The sequence below is a fragment of the Colossoma macropomum genome, unplaced genomic scaffold (assembly GCF_904425465.1).
Source record: "Colossoma macropomum unplaced genomic scaffold, Colossoma_macropomum, whole genome shotgun sequence".
Lineage (NCBI taxonomy): Eukaryota > Metazoa > Chordata > Actinopteri > Characiformes > Serrasalmidae > Colossoma > Colossoma macropomum.
Window position 1 is genome coordinate 27,898,528 of NW_023494809.1, and position 19,992 is coordinate 27,918,519.

At 39.4% G+C, this 19,992-nt stretch overlaps 1 protein-coding gene across 1 annotated transcript in view; it reads right to left on the minus strand.

The window, feature by feature from the left end:
* LOC118798670 (5'-AMP-activated protein kinase subunit gamma-1-like) overlaps positions 1–19,992 on the minus strand; it is a 171,932-nt gene that overhangs the window by 122,822 nt on the left and 29,118 nt on the right. Inside the window, exon 3 of the mRNA XM_036558136.1 lies at positions 16,757–17,048. Coding sequence (XP_036414029.1) covers positions 16,757–17,048 — 292 coding nt within the window. The remainder of the gene's footprint in view (positions 1–16,756; positions 17,049–19,992) is intronic.

Here is a 19,992-nt window from a genome sequence, read left to right on the forward strand (position 1 = left end):
GTTAATTCCTCTTCGCCAACAGAATCCAATTTTTAAATTAAGGGGTGCAAAATGTCTATTTATGTGCTGAGTTTAACTTATTTAAAATATATATATATATATATATATATATATATTTTTTTAGTAAGTTAAACTCAGCACATAAATAAACATTTTGCAATTTTGTATATATATATATATATATATACTGGTCTGGCATAACATTATGACCACCTCCTTGTTTCTACGCTCATTGTCCATTTTATCAGCTCCACTTACTATATAGGTGCACTTTGTAGTTCTACAGTTACAGACTGTAGTCCATCTGTTTCTCATCATACTTTTTTAGCCCCCTTATATATATATATATATATATATATACACACACACATTATTTTTTGCAAAGACCACATTTTATGTTTTATTGTTGTCCAGTATCTTAAATTACCAAATAAACAGTAATCGTGTATTAAAATTTGCAGAAGTATGTTGTCTCTAGAGGAATGTTCACTTATTTTCACTTAGAAAGTCAACGTCATTTGACCAGGGGTGCTCAAACTTCTTCATACTACTACATTAATTCTACAACAGAAAAAGAGGTTGGAAAATTATGTAAAACTGAATTATGACTGCTCATTCACAGTGAAGTCGTATGGTTGTTACTGCAGACAGTGTCTGGCAGAGTTACAGAGTTACATCCTCTTAGCTAACAGAATACAATTTAGAGCTATTTTATTATTCTTAAATATTGAATATTATATCTGTAGGTTATCTAAATATATCTGAATATATTTGTGCTTAGTACTGAAAACCTTCCTCTCCAGCCACTGTATTAGTAACACCTCCCTTTTACTTCCACTCAAAGACCATTTCTGGTCCACCTACAGTTGTACGAAAACTTTGGGCACCCCTGGTCACATGACATGTTTTGTTAAGTGTAAATAAGTTAACACAACCACTACAGAGACACACTTCTGCACGTGTTAATACACAGTTACTGTTTATTTGTTGTTTTAAAAAAAAGAAAAAAGTCTGTGCTAACATTTTTAAGTTTTATTTCATGTGTTAAACACTAAAATTTGCAGAGAACTGTCATATTTAAGTGTGTTCTCTGTAGATGAGGTGTTATTTTCACTTAGAAAATCAACAAAACGTGTCATTTGAGCAGTGGTGTTCAAACTTCTGCATATGACTCTACCTTATAGGTTCATATGTAGATATACAATTAGATAAAAGTAGGTGTTTCTAATAAAATGGCCAGAGCATATGAAGTCCAAGGCAGGTGTTCTGAGGCAATATTTTATGTACTTTGGTTCCATCTAGTGGCCAAATCTGAGAATTACAACAACCCAGGTACTGAATGTGGTCAGTTCAAACACCAGGCAGAAATGCATCTACAAGTCATTAAATTTAAACACCACCAGCATGTGTAACATGTCTAAGCACATAATAATCCATAAGCTAGTGATTTACACTATGATTTCCCAGTAATGTTTACATCTTTACAACAAAAGCCATATTTTAGACAGTGTCTGAGCTTCACTTGCGAGTCCTGACCACTAGATGGCACGCTGACTTTACAAATCCTGAGAATGGGCACACTGACTTCCCTGCTTTCTTTGCACCTCCTTGTGGCTCTGATGTGACACTGTGAGGATGACACAGCATCATCCCTTTCCAAATGGCCAACTATCCAAACACAGTTAACTGCCTTGCCACCCATAAAGTGCTTTTCACTAATGCACTGCTAATGACTACTCAGCTCTCCTTCCAAGCAAAGAGCTGGAGCCTAATGCCTATTTATGAGGACAACCAGGATCAAACGAATAGTCTTTTGATTTCTACACGGATAAAACGTCTCGGATCAGTCCCTGGACGCCCCCTTTCACACTCTTACGTAAGTGTGACCCAGCAGTAACAGCCTCTTTGAGTTTCAGGTAACAGCGTCATTCCCGGAATAACAAGCACCGATGACAAAAGCTGCTGTCCATCCACATCCATCTCAGAGCAGAGAGAGGAAAAACAACTCAGCATCTTCAGCATCACTCTCTTCTCCTCTTCTCGATATTTCTCATCTTAAGACAATCAGACACTGTTTATTTGCCAGCAGCTGCTTTGCGTTATGTTTTGTCATAGTAATAAATATGTAATTAAGGTGGCCACATCATGAAAAACTGAATTTCCTTTGCTTTGTTGAAATAAAACAGTTTGATGTACTATATAAACACTGTTAACGTTCCAAAATGTACCATTTTGGTCCATATATGCAAACAAAGCTGCAAAACCAGCCTGTTTTGAATCCATCGTGGTTGTGATGTCACTTCCATGGACATTTTTACATATGACTCCTCATTCAGTCTATAGCCCTGCCCATTCACACTGAACTTATAAGGAGTGTAACGCCTTGGAATGCTTTTTAAATCAGACAAGGGCAGCCAATCAGAACAGAGGTCATTTACATGCAAAGGTTTGAACACCCCCGAGTCAAATTACATGTTTAGTGGATTTTCTAAGTGAAAATACATTAATACATTCCAAACACAAGGCCCGTGGGCCAGATCAGGCCCGCCACACAATCCCATCTGGCACACAGAAGTATTTTAGTTTTCTATTAATATTAGCCCATTTCACAATGTGCTGCACTACAGTCCCCAGCATGCACTGCAGTGGAGTGATACAGTGTTTATAAAAAAACGTGATGTTATGGTGAAATAACAGCACAATTAGAACGCTTCTCAACCAATCAGCTTGCATAGCCGGAACTAACTGTTGTATAAATGTCAATAATGAAACACAAAAACAAACAATATTATTAACAGGAATCAAACATATGGATGCTTTGTTGTGTAGATAGACGATAATCACATAATGTTGATACGAATGATATGCGCGAATTTCCTCTATGTAGATTACTCTTGCCTGTCCCTGTAAGCGATTTCCCGGCCTCTGCTACCTGCGACAGCTGACCGTGCGATGACTGTGGATATGAGCAGAGCTGTAAACTCAGCAAACAATCTGTCGAAGCATCTAATCACAGTATGAAATCTGATGGGTGAAGATCTCTGGGCTGAAGAAGACGAAGCTCCAACCTCACCTCAACAGGCCAGACTTGATTTTCAGTCAGAAGCAGCTCTGAATGCTTTTATTTTTTATTCCAAAGCTGTTTTCTAACAGGTTCTACTGAAGGGTTACTGAGTTTTCAAACAGCGTCATCTGTTCATAATTTTAATCAGCATAACTAGTCGTGACTTGTTCAGAGTAAAAGCAGCACATTTAAAAATGATGGTCCTTCAAGGGATTCTTTAGTAAAGAACCACAAACACTGAAAGAACCCTTTGCAGAATTAAAGGGTTCTTTGCATGGCGAAAAAGGTTCTTCAGATTGATGGAGACTGTGCTGTAGATGGTTCTACATGGAACCTTTTCGAAAAGGGTTCTATATAGCACCCAAAAGGGTTCTTCTATTGTTACGATGTCAGCCTTGTTACAATAGAAAAACCCTTTTTGGTGCTATATAGGACCTTTTTAAAAAGGTTCAATAGAGAACCATATACAACACATTCTCCATCAATCTGAAGAATGCTTTCACGATGCAAAGAACCCTTTAATCATTCAAAGGGTTCTTTGAGTGTTCATGGTTCTATCGATCTTTACCAAAGAACCCTTGAAGAAACGTCTATTTTAAGAGTGTACAGGAAACAAACTTTAATGTTTTGCTGCCCCACAAGGGTTCTTCTATCAAAACAATATCAAGCTTGTAACAATAGCAGAACCCTTTTTGGTGCTATGTAGAACTCTTTTCAAAAAGGTTTCAATCTGAAGAACGCTTTCATGATGCAACGAACCATTTAGTCATGCAAAGGGTTCTTTAAGTGTTCATGGTTCTATACAGAACCACTGTCTTTACTAAAGAACCCTTTTTTAAGAGTGTACATAAAATAAGGTAAACAAAGTATGCAGAGTTAGCATATTCTCATGCTGTTTAATGTTTTACATGTTAATGAAAAAACAAAAGCAAAACAAACAATATTATTAACAGGAATCAAACATATGGATGCTTTGCTGTGTAGATAGACGAGAATCACATAATGTTGATACGAATGATATGCGCGAATTTCCTCTATGTAGATTAGTTGCCTGTCCCTGTAAGCGATTTCCCGGCCTCTGCTACCTGCGACAGCTGACCGTGCGATGACTGTGGATATGAGCAGAGCTGTAAACTCAGCAAACAATCTGTCGAAGCATCTAATCACAGTATGAAATCTGAAGTGTGAAGATCTCTGGGCTGAAGAAGACGAAGCTCCAACCTCACCTCAACAGGCCAGACTTGATTTTCAGTCAGAAGCAGCTCTGAATGCTTTTATTTTTTATTCCAAAGCTGTTTTTTAACAGGTTCTACTGATGGTTTACAAACAGCGTCATCTGTTCATAATTTTAATCAGCATAACCAGTCGTGACTTGTTCAGAGTAAAAGCAGCACATTTAAAAATGATGGTCCTTCAAGGGTTCCTTAGTAAAGAAAATGGTTCTATATAGAACCATAAACACTCAAAGAACCCTTTGCATGATTACAGGGTTCTTTGCATGGCGAAAGGTTTCTTCAGATTGATGGATTAAATGTCAGTTATCCTGAAAGGCTTATGTGCACTCTTAAAAGAGATGGTTCAGCAAGGGTTCTTTAGTAAAGAAAACGGTTCTATATAGAACCATGAACACTCAAAGAACCCTTTGCTTGACTAAAGGGTTCTTTACATCATGAAAGCATTGTTCAGATCGATGGAGAATGTGCTGTAATGGTTCTATATGGAACCTATTTGAAAAGGGTTCTATATAGCCCCCAAAAGGGTTCTTCTTGTTACAATGTCAGCCTTGTTACAATAGAAAAACCCTTTTTGGTGCTATATAGGACATTTTTTAAAAAGGTTCTATATAGAAGCACCTACAGCACATTCTCAAGAACCCTTTAATCATGCAAAGGGCGCTTTGAGTGTTCATGGTTCTATATAGAACCATTTTCTTTACTAAAGAGCGATACATTTTAAGAGTGAGGGAGAGTGACGTCTTTTAAATGATGTGTACTGTGATTGGCTGTTTCTTTCTAGATAAACAACTGAACAAACTTTCCTCATTGGTTCAGGTGTGTGGGATTCTGAGAGTAACACAGAAGTAAAGTAATGAGTAACTCCAGGATGTAATAAGTTAAGTAATCCCATTATAGTTTGAGTGAAGTAATTAGAAACTTACAGTAATGGACTACTTTTTGTTCTGTAACTATTCCAACACTAAAACCCAACACAGTACTAAAAACAGAAAGATCTCTCTCGTGTCCAGTGGAGGTCAGCCAGCCAGGGCAGAGCCAGAGGCCTGCGGGTCAGAGAGAGACAGTTTACATGATGGCTGGAATGAACCCGTCAAAACAAAATTCCAGTCGATCCAGGCGCCTAATCAGACAGCAACAGTGGCCTAGATCTGTGATCCTCCCACTCACACAGAACTCCACTGTGTATATACAGTCGTACGCACAAGTTTGGGCGCCCCTGGTTCTTTATTACATGTGAAAATAAGTGAACACTTCCTCTACAGTTCCAATATGTTAAACTCAGCAAAATAATTAGCATAAAATGTCATTTACAGTGTGGGAAATATTCAACATGTACACCAATCAGGCATAACATTATGACCACCTCCTTGTTTCTATGCTCATTGTCCACTGAAGAACAGGGTAAAAGGGGGCTAACAGAGTATGCAGAGAAACAGATGGACTACAGTCTGTAATACTTGGTGGAGAAGCCTTTGGTGGGATTCTGGCCCGTCTTCAACGCTTAGAACCCTAGAATTTTGGGGAATTTTTTATTTGTTTTGGTATTTTTGGGTCAAATACAATTGCAATTATAAAGTATTTACATGAGACAGTCACACATGCCATGTGTTGTTATTTTCAGGAGACCCTGGATGCCAGATATGCCATTATTTGACATGTAAATGCTGACAGAAATTTGATATCTTTAAGAATTTGGCTAATTTTTTATCCAAAATTTACCTGGTGCCTGCAAAATTTTGTATTTTTTTTGCTTATAAAGATCTTGAAAACAAGTGAAATTGTAGATATCTTATCAGAAATTGTTAGTCTGGAGTGTCTGTGAGCTGAAAGTGCAATAATGTGGATGGTGATTCATTCTGTTGGTCATTATGAGTAAAAATAATCAATTAGCATAAGGTGGCCATGTTTTTTTATTGATTTTCTGTCCTTTTGGATTCATGCTAAAACTTTGAAACACAGCAAGGCAGCCTTAGTTTTTAATTACAAATTGAGTTGCATATTTAATATCAGATATTGTCAATGTAAACTGAAAGACAGAGCTAATTTTTTAAAACTTTCATAATAAAGTCATTTTTATTGTTATTTATCTGTTAAATCTTGAAGATTAAAGCCCGTTGGTGAGCCTTGATCTTCAGTTCCTTCCACAAATGTTCTAGCATGTTTAAGTCTGGTGATTGACTGGGCCATTCCAACACCTTTATTTTCGTCTGCGGAACCAATCGGGAGTCTGCTTTGCAGTATGTGTTGGATCGTTGTCCTGTTCACCTATATCTCATCCTCACTGTACTGGTGGATAACAACAACAAATCACCAGAATGTAGTCTTAACTGCTGCACCTTTTAAGGTGGAATGGGAAAATTCAAACAAGAAGCTGAGGCACCAGAATGTAGTCCTAACTGCTGCACCTTTTAAGGTGGAACAGAAAACATGGACAAGAAGCTGAGGTGTCTGAATGTAGTCTTAACTGCTGCACCTTTTAAGGTGGAACAGAAAACTTGGACAAGAAGCTGAGGCGATAGAATGTAGTCAAGCTGTTGCACTTTTTAAGGTGAAATGGGAAAATTCAAACAATAATCTGAGGCACCAGAATGTAGTCTAGCTGTTGGACCTTTTAAGGTGGAACGGGAAAATTTAAACAAGAAGCTGAGGCACCAGAATGTAGTCTTAACTGCTGCAGCTTTTAAGGTGGAACGGGAAAATTCGAACAAGAAGCTGGTGAAATAGAAGCTGACTTCAGCTTTTTTTGAGAGTTGAAAGGCATGAAAACGGATGAGGAGGTTGCTCTGCTTCCGCTGGACAGGTGGGTAACATTAATTTATCTTTGCTGTTTTACAGAATCCAGAGGTCAGTATTGTTTTGTCCCATTTGCTTATGTTTATTATAGCGACTGGTTAGCTTTGTCGCAGCAATTGTAGTGACAGTCTGCTAACACACAGCTTATTTAACATTACTTGCTGTGTGGTTGTTTGCTCTAATGTTATATCATAGTATTTGTCTGTACAGCGTTTGTGAAGGGTTTTATGGCCACAGAGATCTAAAATAAAGCGTGTTGGCCTCGGCAAAGCACGTCCATCAATTTGGGGGGAGGAGCTTCTGAAGGAGCACTCAAGGGAGGGATATGTTTGTTTTGCTGCTGAGTTAAAATGTCAACAGTTGTTCTCCAGAATCGTTTAGTGCCCCTTTTAATAAGAAAACTATTGACGTGTTCAATATTCATTTCCCTACAGAACGTGTGATCTCTGTAGAGGATGTGTTAGTGGAGGGTGGAGTCTGGAACCTTCTTTCATCCATACTGTAAATTCAACTATCTGCATGTAAATATCATAATCCATTCACTCTGCTCCTCCTCCGTTACGCTCTTCCTCATGGCGAATCACTCCTGTTGGTTTTTCCGCAGACGGAGTGCGTGTGCCAGGCAGAGCAGCCAGGCCGGGCGGTTATGTAAGAGTGTGTGTGGATGCTCGTGTTCATCGCTGTGGAAAACAGCGTGTGAAGAGCTTGTCGTTCGCCCACACACACTCGCCCACACACTCGGATACTTGCCAAATTTGCAGAGAGCGGCCATCCTGACCAAGCTTCCCTCATTCAGCACCATCACTAACAGGTGACCTTTTACAACCGTGTAGTAAGACATTTGGATGATGTTCGGCTCCTGCAGTCTACAGCATACATACATGGATTTGTGTGAAAGTACAGTTGCTACTACTGTTTACCGACATACAGTACTGTGCAGAAGTCAGAAAACACCCTTCAGCTATTTAATTTCCACTCAGATTGACCGTTAAAAACAAGTCTTTCATTTTTAGTGCAAGGAAAAAGGCAGAAAACATAAATTTAACAAAAAATGACACAGAATTTTCATTATTTAGGGATATTTTTCCACACTTCCAGCTGTTTTCACACCTAGTTTGTTTGCTGAAGTCCAAACCAGAGTTTAGGTTTTTGTGATGCTGTATCTTTTCCAATGGAAAAAGAAAAAAAAAAAAAGATGCATGAAAACAGATTCCATAACATCTACACATATCACAGTCATAACAATAATAATAACTTTACACTCTTAGAAAGGATGGTTCTTCAAGGATTCCTTAGTGACGTCAATGGTACTATATAGAACCATGAACACTCAAAGAACCCTTTGCATGATTAAATGGTTCTTTGCATGGTGAAACTGTTCTTCAGATTGATGGAAAATGTGTTGTAGATGGTTCTACATGTTACCTTTTTGAATATGGTTCTACACCGATCAGGCATAACATTATGACCGCCTCCTTGTTTCTACGCTCATTGTCCATTTTATCAGCTCCACTTACTATATAGGTGCACTTTGTAGTTCTACAGTTACAGACTGTAGTCCATCTGTTTCTCTGCATACTTTGTTAGCCCCCTTTTACCCTGTTCTTCAGTGGTCAGGACCCCCATGGACCCTCACAGAGCAGGTACTATTTGGGTGGTGGATCATTCTCAGCACTGCAGTAACACTGATGTGGTGGTGGTGTGTTAGTGTGTGTTGTGCTGGTACGAGTGGATCACTCGCAACACTCACTTCTTTTTTCAGTGAGGTTCTTCTAGACAGCTACACATCCTTTCAGACCCATAGCGTTCAGTTGTCTTCTTACAGTGGAAGGATGAACAGAAACACATGTGGATTTTTTTCTCACCTCAAACAAGAGGGTTGAGTGGGCGGGGCTAAACTGCTGTAAGCTGGTATATGAAAATGCATTGTTTTTTTATTATACAACAGTTAGTTCCGGCCATGCAAGCTGATTGGTTGAGAAGCGCTCTAACCATGCTGTTATTTTACCATAACATCACGTTTTTTAACAAACACTGTATCACTCCACTGAGATGCCATTGCTAAGCAACGACTTTGACAGCTGTAGGAGACGCTCAAGCCATTTGAACGTATTTACTTCTTATTTTGCCACAAACAGAAAACGGACACTTTTAAGATCACATTTGACCGACAGCCGATTTGGTCAGACTCTGAAGATGAGACGACACTAAATTCCCAAACTGTCATCACCACTGAGCAGCTTTTCAGTCGGCAGCTGTGACAGAAGAACAGCTAAACAACCTGGAATCAGCCAGAAATGAACCCAACACCATTCGCCAAACTAAATGGGCTGTAAGATGCTTTACAGACTGGCTGGAACAAAACAACATTAATATTGATCTGGCAAAAAATGACAAAACTGAGCTAAACCTGATATTGCGGCAGTTTTATGGCTCAGTCCGATTTGGTCAGACTCTGAAGATCAGACTACACGTTTGGCGAATGGTATTGGGTTCATTTCTGGCTGATTCCAGGTTGTTTAGCTGTTCTTCTGTCACAGCTGCCAACTGAAAAGCTGCTCAGTGGTGATGACAGTTTGGGAATTTAGTGTAAGGAGCTGGAGAACCGGGCCGTAAACGCCGCGTTCACGGCCCAGTTTATTAGTTTATTACTTTATTTATTTAACTGTTGTATAAAAGCAGTAGAGCACTCGAGGAGTGTGTTATCACCAATAACATCACGGCTGAGATGATCTACGGTGACCAAATCACAGCCGTGATGTTATTTCGCGATAACGCACTCCCTCTCGTGTTCTATTGCTTAATGACATCACAAAAGCAAAACAGGCTGTTTTTGCGTCTTGAAGCTCTCGTTTCAAATAAGCAAAGAATATTAAGTTTTCCATTATATAGGCAATTTAATCTGTTTCTCCCGAAGCTGACAGACTGGCAGAGCAGTGTCATAGCGTACTGCACTGTAACTGGAACAGTCTGGCATGGAGGCCGCTCAGCCATCAGTTTCACGTCACAGATGGCACGCACTCATGACCTCTGGTCCACATTCATCAGGGGCAGCACAGTTCCAGAGAGAGATGGCTCGCTGCCGAGGCCCCCCGGCCACCGCCGGCACCCTAATGACTCCCTTTTCTAATTATAGGTCACTCTACTCTAATGCTATTGCCCAACGGGGTCCAGAATAGGCTCTAATTTGACAACACTTGTATACTTTCCTATGTGGGCTACAATGAAGCTTTGGATAAAATCGTTTACCTGTCATCAAACCTAAACAAGTAAAGTAACAGAAGTCAAACAGCAACTCTGGGCTTATTGTTCTAGTCTTACTTGCTTAACTACATAATTATAAAACAGCGACAAATACAGGGTCGGGTAAGCTTCTGTTTAGCTTCGGGAAGCCGCATGTCTCTTTTCTGATAAATCTATCTTTAACCACATCCTACAGAAGGGGGTTATCAAATGCCACAAGGAAGTCATCAGCCTCCAGCTCATTTCGGGGACATGTACAGTCGCATGCAAAGGTTTGGGCGCCTCTGGTCAAATTATATGTTGATTTTCTAAGTGAACATAGGTTAAATCATCCTCTACAGAGAGCGCAAATAAAATGCGGCCTGTGCAAAAGTTATGGCACATATATTTCAAGTGTTTCTTCCAATATGTTAAACTTAGTAAATAAAAATAAAGTGTGCACTAAAGTTTGCAAACTGCATATTTAGGTGTAGAAAATGTGTTACTTTATTTTCACTTAGAAAATAATTTTAAAAACATGTAATTTAACCATAGATGTATTAATGACAGTATCTACAAGTTAGCTTAGCTCAAGACAGCACAAAAAATCCTCCAACCAGCACAGAACACACGATTAAAAAAGTGAATGAGAAGCGACTTCAGCCAGGTAAAAAGTCCAACATTGAGAGATATTTTACAAGAAACTCGCGGAGAAGTTTCCTGAGATGCGAGAAAAGCAGCTACAGCTGAGCTAAAGCTTAAAGCAGAGCAAAGTAAGTCTGCGTTTTTGTTTATATTATATTTCGTGTGTTATATATATTTTCAGCCTGCAGGCATTGATTCAAATCAATGTGTCATTTCCTCATAAATAAAATATATTACATATAATATACTTGTAATATATTATATTATAATTATATATTCATTCATTTTTTATGCTATTCAAAAACACCAGCTGTCTTTTATACGGTGTGAATGTTTCATGATGAATGGAATGTATATGGTGATGATATACAGTACAAAAGTCAAAGACCACAAATATTTAACAGAAAGTCACACAAAAGCCTCAACAACTAAATATAATATCAGATTTTTCAGTGTTTAGTGAGTCACTCTTCATCTTCATTCCAGCTTCCTTTCTTTTCAGGAGACTCACTTTCAGTTCCTCAAAGAATCTGCAGACACACCTCCAAAGTTCAGTCTTAGAAGCTGGTTGATCAGTTTCTGAAGTAATCAAACACGTTCAGTGGTGTTGAGGTCTGGACTCTGGGGTGGTCAGTCCATCGTTCAGCTTCTTTGTTTGATGTGTCCGTCTCCTTTTCTCAGTGAGGCTCTTCTTGACAGCTACACATCCTTTCACACCCACAGCGCTGAGTCGTCTTCTCACAGTGGAAGGATGGACAGAAACACCTGTGGATGTTTTCAGATCTGAAGCAGCTTGATTTTCTCCTCTCTCTCAGAGATGAAAGCTTTAAGTGCTGTTTATCTGACTGGGTCAGCTTTGGCGGACTGCCAGATCTTGCATGCTTAATCTAAGTTTTTACACTTATTTTCCTTTTGACTTTCCTCATGCAAGTAGAAATCTAATCTCCTCAGAAATGTCTCCGGAAAAATGAATATCTTGTACTTAATTGGAAAGTAAATAAATGAAGAGTAGCCTCTGACATGGTGTCTACCAGGTCTTCCAGGTGGTTGTTAGGAGTCTCATTTTCCCTCGATCTTTAAATCATTTTCCAATCTCCAGTTTTGGAAACTTAGTTTTTTTTCAGTAGATTATACAGGTGAATTATATCGAATTATTATAGATATGTCAATCTTCTTAGAAATATCTGAGCAAAAACTATTCCATGTTTGATTCAAAGACAACACTGTGCTTCTGTTTATACAACTGACTCAAAAAATAAAAAATACAAAACACAGCTAGTGCAGAAGCATAATTCATAATTCAGTCTAATACACTGCAGCGATCGATGCAGCATTTAAAAATGTTATTTTAACACACACAATCACATCTTTCTGCCATATTACATTTTTTTTTATTCCACATTTTATTCTTTTCAGTCATCATAATTTTAATTACCATAAAGTTTGGTCAGTAGGTGGAGCAGTGTATTCTCCTATGAGCAGGTATGGGGGAGTAGCTAAGTAGCGCGCCACTTTTTGTAGTTAACTACAAATTTTTGTAGCTAATAGCTGTAGCCGCTACAGTTTTATGATATGTAGCTAATAGCTGTAGCGCCTACAAATTTTTGGGGAGCTATAGCGATTACAGCCATTTAAGGACCGCGTTCTGGGGTTTTGTGCGGATTGACTGAAGCCTGTATTGAAATTGTAGTGAAAAATTTCACTATAGGCTTCAGGCAATCCGCACAAAATCGGAACCCCAGAAGGCGGTCCTTAAATGGCTGTAAGTATGTCTCATTGTGTGCTAATGTACTGGTACAGGCTGAAAATATATATAAAACACAAAATATAATATAAACAAAAACGCAGACTTACTTTGCTCTGTAAACTTTAGCTCAGCTGTAGCTGCTTTTCTCGCATCTCAGGAAACTTCTCCGCCAGTTTCTTGTAAAATATCTCTCAATGTTGCACTTTTTACGAGGCTGAAGTCGCTTCTCATTCACCAGCTTCTCGTTTGAATTGTCCTGTTCCACCTTAAATGGTGCCTGAGGCGCCAGATTGTACTGCTGCGCCATTTAAGGTGGAACGGGAAAATTCGAACAAGAAGCAGGAGAATTTGGCTGTTTGATTGTTGGTTACACTTAAACTTACTTTGGTGATCTTTTTGTATATTTGCAGCTGTATATATTTGTATGTTTCTTTCTGGCTCATGACTAAATGCAGCGTCTTGCTCACACTGTCAGTTGGAAGATTTGTGGAGATTCAAAAACATTCTGACAATCACGCTTTGAAAGTAGCTAAAAAGTAGCCACTGCTTTTTCTGGAAGAGTAGCTAAATTGGAGCAGCTACAAATTTTGGGAAAGTAGCTACAAAGTAGCTAACTACTAATTTTTCAGTAGCTATCCCAACCCTGCCTATGAGCACAGCCATTGTGAAACATCTGCATGAATTAGGGCGAGCTTCATGTAAATGATATGTAAATGAGGTGCTGGTAGGCTGGCGCTTGATTTTACGCACTGAAGCCGATGCATCATCTGCTCTCCAATCTCCGCTCATCTCCACATCGTACGAAAGTTTCATGAATCAGGAACAGAATAGTTTGTATGTTGTATGTTGTATTAAAGGTGGACAAATCTTCCTCTTTTTTTTTTAACAAACCTTTGATGAATAAGAGCCAGTGCGTTTCCCTTAATCACTTTACTGAGGGACAGTATTCGTAAGGCTACATGACACCTGCACAAGCCTTTTATGACAACTGACATAAACCTACGTCAACATCTATACAGCCTTATCCCTACAAGCATGAGTGGTCATAAAGTCTGCTTCTGTCATTTCTGATGTCATTTCACCTCAGCAAGTGTTACGACCACTGACACCTGTCAGAATAATGCTTTTTAAATGTCTGTTGTCCTGAAAGGCTTATGTACACTCTTAAAATAGATGGTTCTGCAAAGGTTCTATATAGAACCATAAACACTCAAAGAACACTTTGCATGACTAAAGGGTTCTTTACATCATGAAAGCGTTGTTCAGATTGATGGAGAATGTGCTGTAAATGGTTCTATATAGAATCTTTTTTAAAAAGGGTTCTATATAGCACCAAAAAGGGTTCTTCTATTGCTACGATGTCGAGCATGTAACAATGGAAGAACCTAGAAAACATTTTCCATCAATCTGAACAACGCTTTCATAATGTAAAGAACCCTTTAATCATGCAAGGTGTTCTTTGAGTGTTCATGGTCCTATATAGAACCATTTTCTTTACTAAAGAACCCTTGAAGAACCATCTTTTTTAAGTGTGTAGGTGTCATGTGGCCTTGCAAAGTTTTACCAAAGTTATTTAATGCCTGTTCTTGTTAATGGATACCGGCCATTCAGCTGTGGCTGGGTCTAAATAGCCCTATTTGGTAGAAAGTCAATATTTCTGACTGGAGTAAGTAATGTTTTCATTACTGTTCTACAAAAATGTGGCAAACAAAAGAAACCTGAAGAAATGAGGCACATACTTGAATCAAGTCTATTGGATGTATTACGTTGTACCACATCTATTCCGAACACGAGCGACCAATGACGGATCAGAGTTAGAGAGCTGAAACTTCTACACTGCTTTAAACCACAGTACTGCATGACTGGTCTAATTCCAGGTTCCATTTCCTTTGTTGAGGAAAGCAAGCAAAATCCATCGCTGTCAAACACAAATCCTCCTGGTTTCCGTCAGTCTCTCCGCTCCATCAGTAGAAGGTCACAGGGTGCCGGAATTCATTTAGTGCAGTTTGCTGTGTTCGAACACACCCACGCGTCCATTAAATCAGCACAAGGCATAATTATCCAAATCACTAAGAGCTCCATGGTGAGCTGCGGTAAAACCTCTCTGTCTGGAGACGCCAGCTGATGGGCATCACTCTGATTCCCCAACAGTCAATACTAGGCAACTCCTTGTTTGTTTTATTAGAATTACACTGATTTTTCACATTTCGGTATGATTAAATGGTTGGTAGTGACTCAGTCATTGGTTCGATGTGAAACGCGTTCCAACAGCCAGTTCCAACAAGCTTCAGTTGTCAGTTGCTGCTTTTGTCAGTTTTAATGTCATTTCTTCTGAGGATTATGACAACAAAGCTTGTAGGAAAAAAAGGCTTTATAAATATTCATGTAGGTTTTTGTCAGTCAAGCACCATATTTTTACAACCGTGAGGCACCTAGGAACCAATCACAATCCAATTGAAAGAGGGGGTCATAGAGTTTCTGACTGTCAGTGGAAGATGGCTCCCTTCAGTCTGTGAGGAGTTCTGCGTTCTCCACTTTAATAAGAGTGAATCCGTCATAACTGTGCAGCGTAATTTTGGTCGGCAGTGAATCTCCAACAGCTCAGAGCGTTCGTCGTTGGTTCCACAACACTGGATGATCTCCGAAATTGCACTGAAAGAGCCGTGAGTGCAGCGACACCCGACATGCTCAATCCAGTATGGGATGAATTTGACTATGGTGTTGATGTTGTCCGTACAGCTGGAGGAGGTTCATACTGAGACCTTGTACAATTACATAATAAACTTTATGCTCATTTAAACCATTTACAGTTTACTGAATTAATCTGTAAATATTTACAAGTGGAATAACTCATTTTGAAATCGGATGAATCTTTTTGAATCACGCTGTATATCCTTTTGAATGCAGCCCTTCAGTAAAGGGTTACCCAAAAATCATCAGAAAGCTCAGCTTCTACATTTTACAATGGACTTGGAAGCACATGAACATCTCAAATCCTTTACAGTTATTCAGGCTTTACTGTAACGTGTCATGAATGTGGCAGGAGTGACTGTTCAGTCTTTCAGGGTTCAAGTATTTTCAGCAAAGGAACATTATACAACACACTAACTAGTATCTATATATGTATGGTTACTGAGGAAACCGTGGTGCATAGTTATAAGAGTGCCATGCCAGAGTGAGAGAGACAGAATAAAGCAAGAAAGAGGAATAACAAGAGAGCTGAATATGAATTACATGCACCACAGGCTGTTTCACTGAGTGCATTTACATGCACTTGGGGAAAATCTGATTTTTTCAGTAATCTGATCAATGTGTTTACATGCACTTGGGTATTTAGATAAAGGTAGAACTCCAGGTCTGCATGAGTCAGGCAGTAATTGGATTTCTGCTTCGCAACCGGCCAATTAACTCACAGAAGAAGACATGACGTGAACCTCAAACTTCATGCCGCAGCTTTTTTTTTAAAACATTGCACCACTTTAGCTGAAAATATGAACATACATCATCTAGAAGATGAAGAATATTTAAGTCCTACATTTCATCAAGCATGTAGTCAGTTTCAGCATTGCTCCAAAAGTGTTTTGCAGCGTCTCGCGGCAACACTGCTCGCTTATTTCCGGTACTACGGACTGTTTCGCACATGCGCAGACTGAGAAATCCGAAAGAAATCAGAGTAAGAGTTCACATGCACTGAGAAATCTGATTACTGAGCTATCCAGCTTTCTTTATCGGATTTATCTAAGAAATCAGAGTGTGCTGTTCACATGACCATTTGAATAATCAGATAACTGCAGAAATCTGATTATGATCAGATTATTGAGTGCATGTAAACACACTCACTGTCTCTCCTTTGTGTTCTAAACCAAAACAAATGCAGCAAGGCAGGAAATCAATGTGTCAGAACCAAAATCCTTTGAGATCTTGCAACAAATGTCACCTTCTTAATCACAGATAAAATCAGCCCTTCAGTGTTGTTCTGCTACAATACATGGTCCAATCTAAAACACAGAGGGAAGGGCCTCAGAATATGGCTTTTAAAGGAGCTCCTACCTTTCCTGGCCCGGGAGAAGAGTTTGATAGTGACGGGGGAGGTGGAGGTGGAGGTGGAGACGGAGGTGCTGGAGGAGTCTTTGGAGGAGGAGCGGAAGATTCCGCTAAAGCTGAGTCTGCGGGGAGATTTGGGCGAGGACTCCTGCTGGGGAGGGTATGGGAAGATGGTTTTGGGGGATCCGGGGCTGTTTCGGGACCGGGCCGGGGCCGACATGGGGCTGGAGGGCCGGCTGAACGGGCCCCTGCTGAAGAAGCCTTTGGTTGGGCTGGCTGAATGGCAGCTGATCTCCCCCTGCAAGCCAAAAACACAGTAAAGTTTGGGGTGGGCAATATGATAAAAATATATTTTCTTCCATATTCATTCAAGAAAAATGTATGTACATGTATTCACTAATATTAAAAATACATATACAATCCCATTTCCAAACAAGTTGGGATGCTGTGCAAAATGTAAATGAAAACAGAATGCAATGATGTTCAAGTCATTTAAACCCTGTTTTTGATTGAAAATGGTACAAAGACAACATATCAAATGTTGAAACTGAGAATTTGTTTTCGCTTTTTGAAAAAAAAAAAGGCCATTTTTAATTTGGTGCAAGTAACATATTCCAAAAAAGTTGGGACGGGGGGGGCAATTTTACCACTGTGCTGCATCTCTTCTTTTAACAACACTCTGTAAGCGTTTGAGAACTGAGGAGACACTGCTTTTGAAAGTGAAATGCTTTCCCATTCTTGTTTGATACAGGATTTCAGCTGCTCATCAGTTCAGGGTCTCCTCAGTAATTTTTTTTATTTCATTGTGCGCCAAATGTTTTTAGTGGTGACAGGTCTGGACTGCAGGCAGGTCAGTTTAGCACCCGGAATCTTTTAATACGTAGCAATGCTGCTGTAATACATGTAGAATGTGGTTTGGCATTGTCTCACTAAAATAACCAAGGCTCTCCCTGAAAAAGACGTCATCTGGCTGGCAGCATATGTTGCTCCAAAACTTGTATATATTGTTCTGCATTAATGGTGCCTTCACAGATGCGCATGCTAGCCATGCCATGTGTACTAATTCACCCCCATACTATCACAGATGCTGGCTTTTGAACTGTGCACTGATAACAAGACAGATGGCCCCTCTCCTCTTTAGCCAAGAGGACAGAGTTTCCATAATTTTCAAAAAGAATTTCAAATTTTGTTTTGTTAGACCACAGGACACTTTTCCACTTCACCTCAATCCATCATAAATGAGCATGGGCCCAGAGAAGGTGGCGACGTTTCTGTATCCTGTTTATATATGGTTTCTTCTTTGCATGGTAGAGTTTTAACATGCAGTTTTAAATTGTGGAGGCAGTTTTGAACTGTGTTCACAGGCAGTGGTTTTCAGAAGTGTTCCTGAGCCCATGTAGTGATTTTCATTAAAGAATCATGTTACTGACCTTTTTCGATTTTACCTAATTAATTGTGAGATGTTCCACCAGGTGTTTTTTAGCATTATATGCATTTACCTGTTGTTGCTCCCCTGCCAACTTTTTTGAATCGTGTTCCTGGATTTAAATTCAAATTAGGCAAATTATTTTTCAAAAAGCAATAAAATTTCTCAGTTTCAACATTTGATATGTTGTCTTTGTACTTTTGTATATAATTAAATACAGGGTTTAAATGATTTGCACATTAATGAATTCTGCTTTTATATACATTTTGCACAGCGTCCCAATTTTTTTGGAAATGAGGGTATACAATTTGTGTCAGTATACATGACATGGATTAAATATATATTAAAAGTGATAACTATGAATATATGTAGATTTGGGATGTAAATGATTAACCGAAAAAAATGTTTGACCAATGCTATCAGTTAAAATCATTATTCCTACATGCAAAACTCCTTTGCTAAATAAGAAGCACAGACATCTACAAATTTGCCCCTGAGCATTTAGACAAATGACTCTGATCTCTCTGATAGAATTCTTTGGCAATTAAACACCTCAGTGTCACTGCTGGACTGAGAATAGTCCACCAACCAAAAATATCCAGTCAACAGCGTCCTGTGGGCAGCGTCCTGTGACCACTGATGAAGGACTAGAGGATGACCAACGCAAACTGTGCAGCAGCAGATGAGCTATCGTCTCTGACTTTACATCTACAAGGTGGATTGACAAGGTAGGAGTGTCTAATAGAGTGGACAGTGAGTGGACACAGTGTTTAAAAACTCCTGCAGCTCTGCTGTGTCTGATCCACTCAGACCAGCACAACACACACTAACACACCACCACCACATCAGTGTTATTGCAGTGCTGAGAATGATCCACCACCCAAATAGTACCTGCTCTGTGAGGGTCCATGGGGGTCCTGACCACTGAAGAACAGGGTAAAAGGGGGCTAACAAAGTATGCAGAGAAACAGATGGACTACAGTCTGTAACTGTAGAACTACAAAGTGCACCTATATAGTAAGTGGAGCTGATAAAATGGACAATGAGCATAGAAACAAGGAGGTGGTCATCATGTTATGCCTGATCAGTGTATGATCAGAAGAGAAAACTGTCATCACAGCAAGGAAGACACTTTGATCAACATTAAGCTGAGAGTTGTAAAACATGCTCAATTAACCAATAGCTGTTTGTGTTGGCAAAGCCTTTTATCTAACATGATTGAAACACAGCAGTGAGAAGATGGCAGAGCGTCTCCAAACTTTTAACAGACAGCGTATAAGCATAACCACTGTAAATGCCTCTCTAATCATCAGTCACAGTGTAAAGCTGTGCTACATTACACACAGTGGATGCTCAGAAAGGGCAGTAGGGGTAAATAACTCCCCGGAGGAATAGTGTTTCTCCCTCACATCACTGGGAAATGCTAGAGCAGCAACTAATTGTGAATAATAACTATGTAAAAATGACAGAAAGCAGCATTTGCAAAATGACTCGGCAAAGTTACCGTTGACTACTGTATAATTTGCGGTGTCATTCAAAATGATCAACGTTTTTCTCTCCATTCAGTCACAAAATAGTCAGCCTTTCATTTATTTTATACAACAGCAGCCCCCCATCAGGCATACAAAGCCCTTTACACACGTCTGAAACTTGTAAGAGCATCTTTATAATACGGAGAGTTCCAGTGCTAAAATCTGATTGGCTGAGCTGCGTTCAAAGCCGCTGTAAAATCCACAATATACCACGGCTGTGACCGCCTCACAGCAACTGAACTCTGTATCGCTGCGCCACGGCACGAAAAACCCTTCTGCTGTTA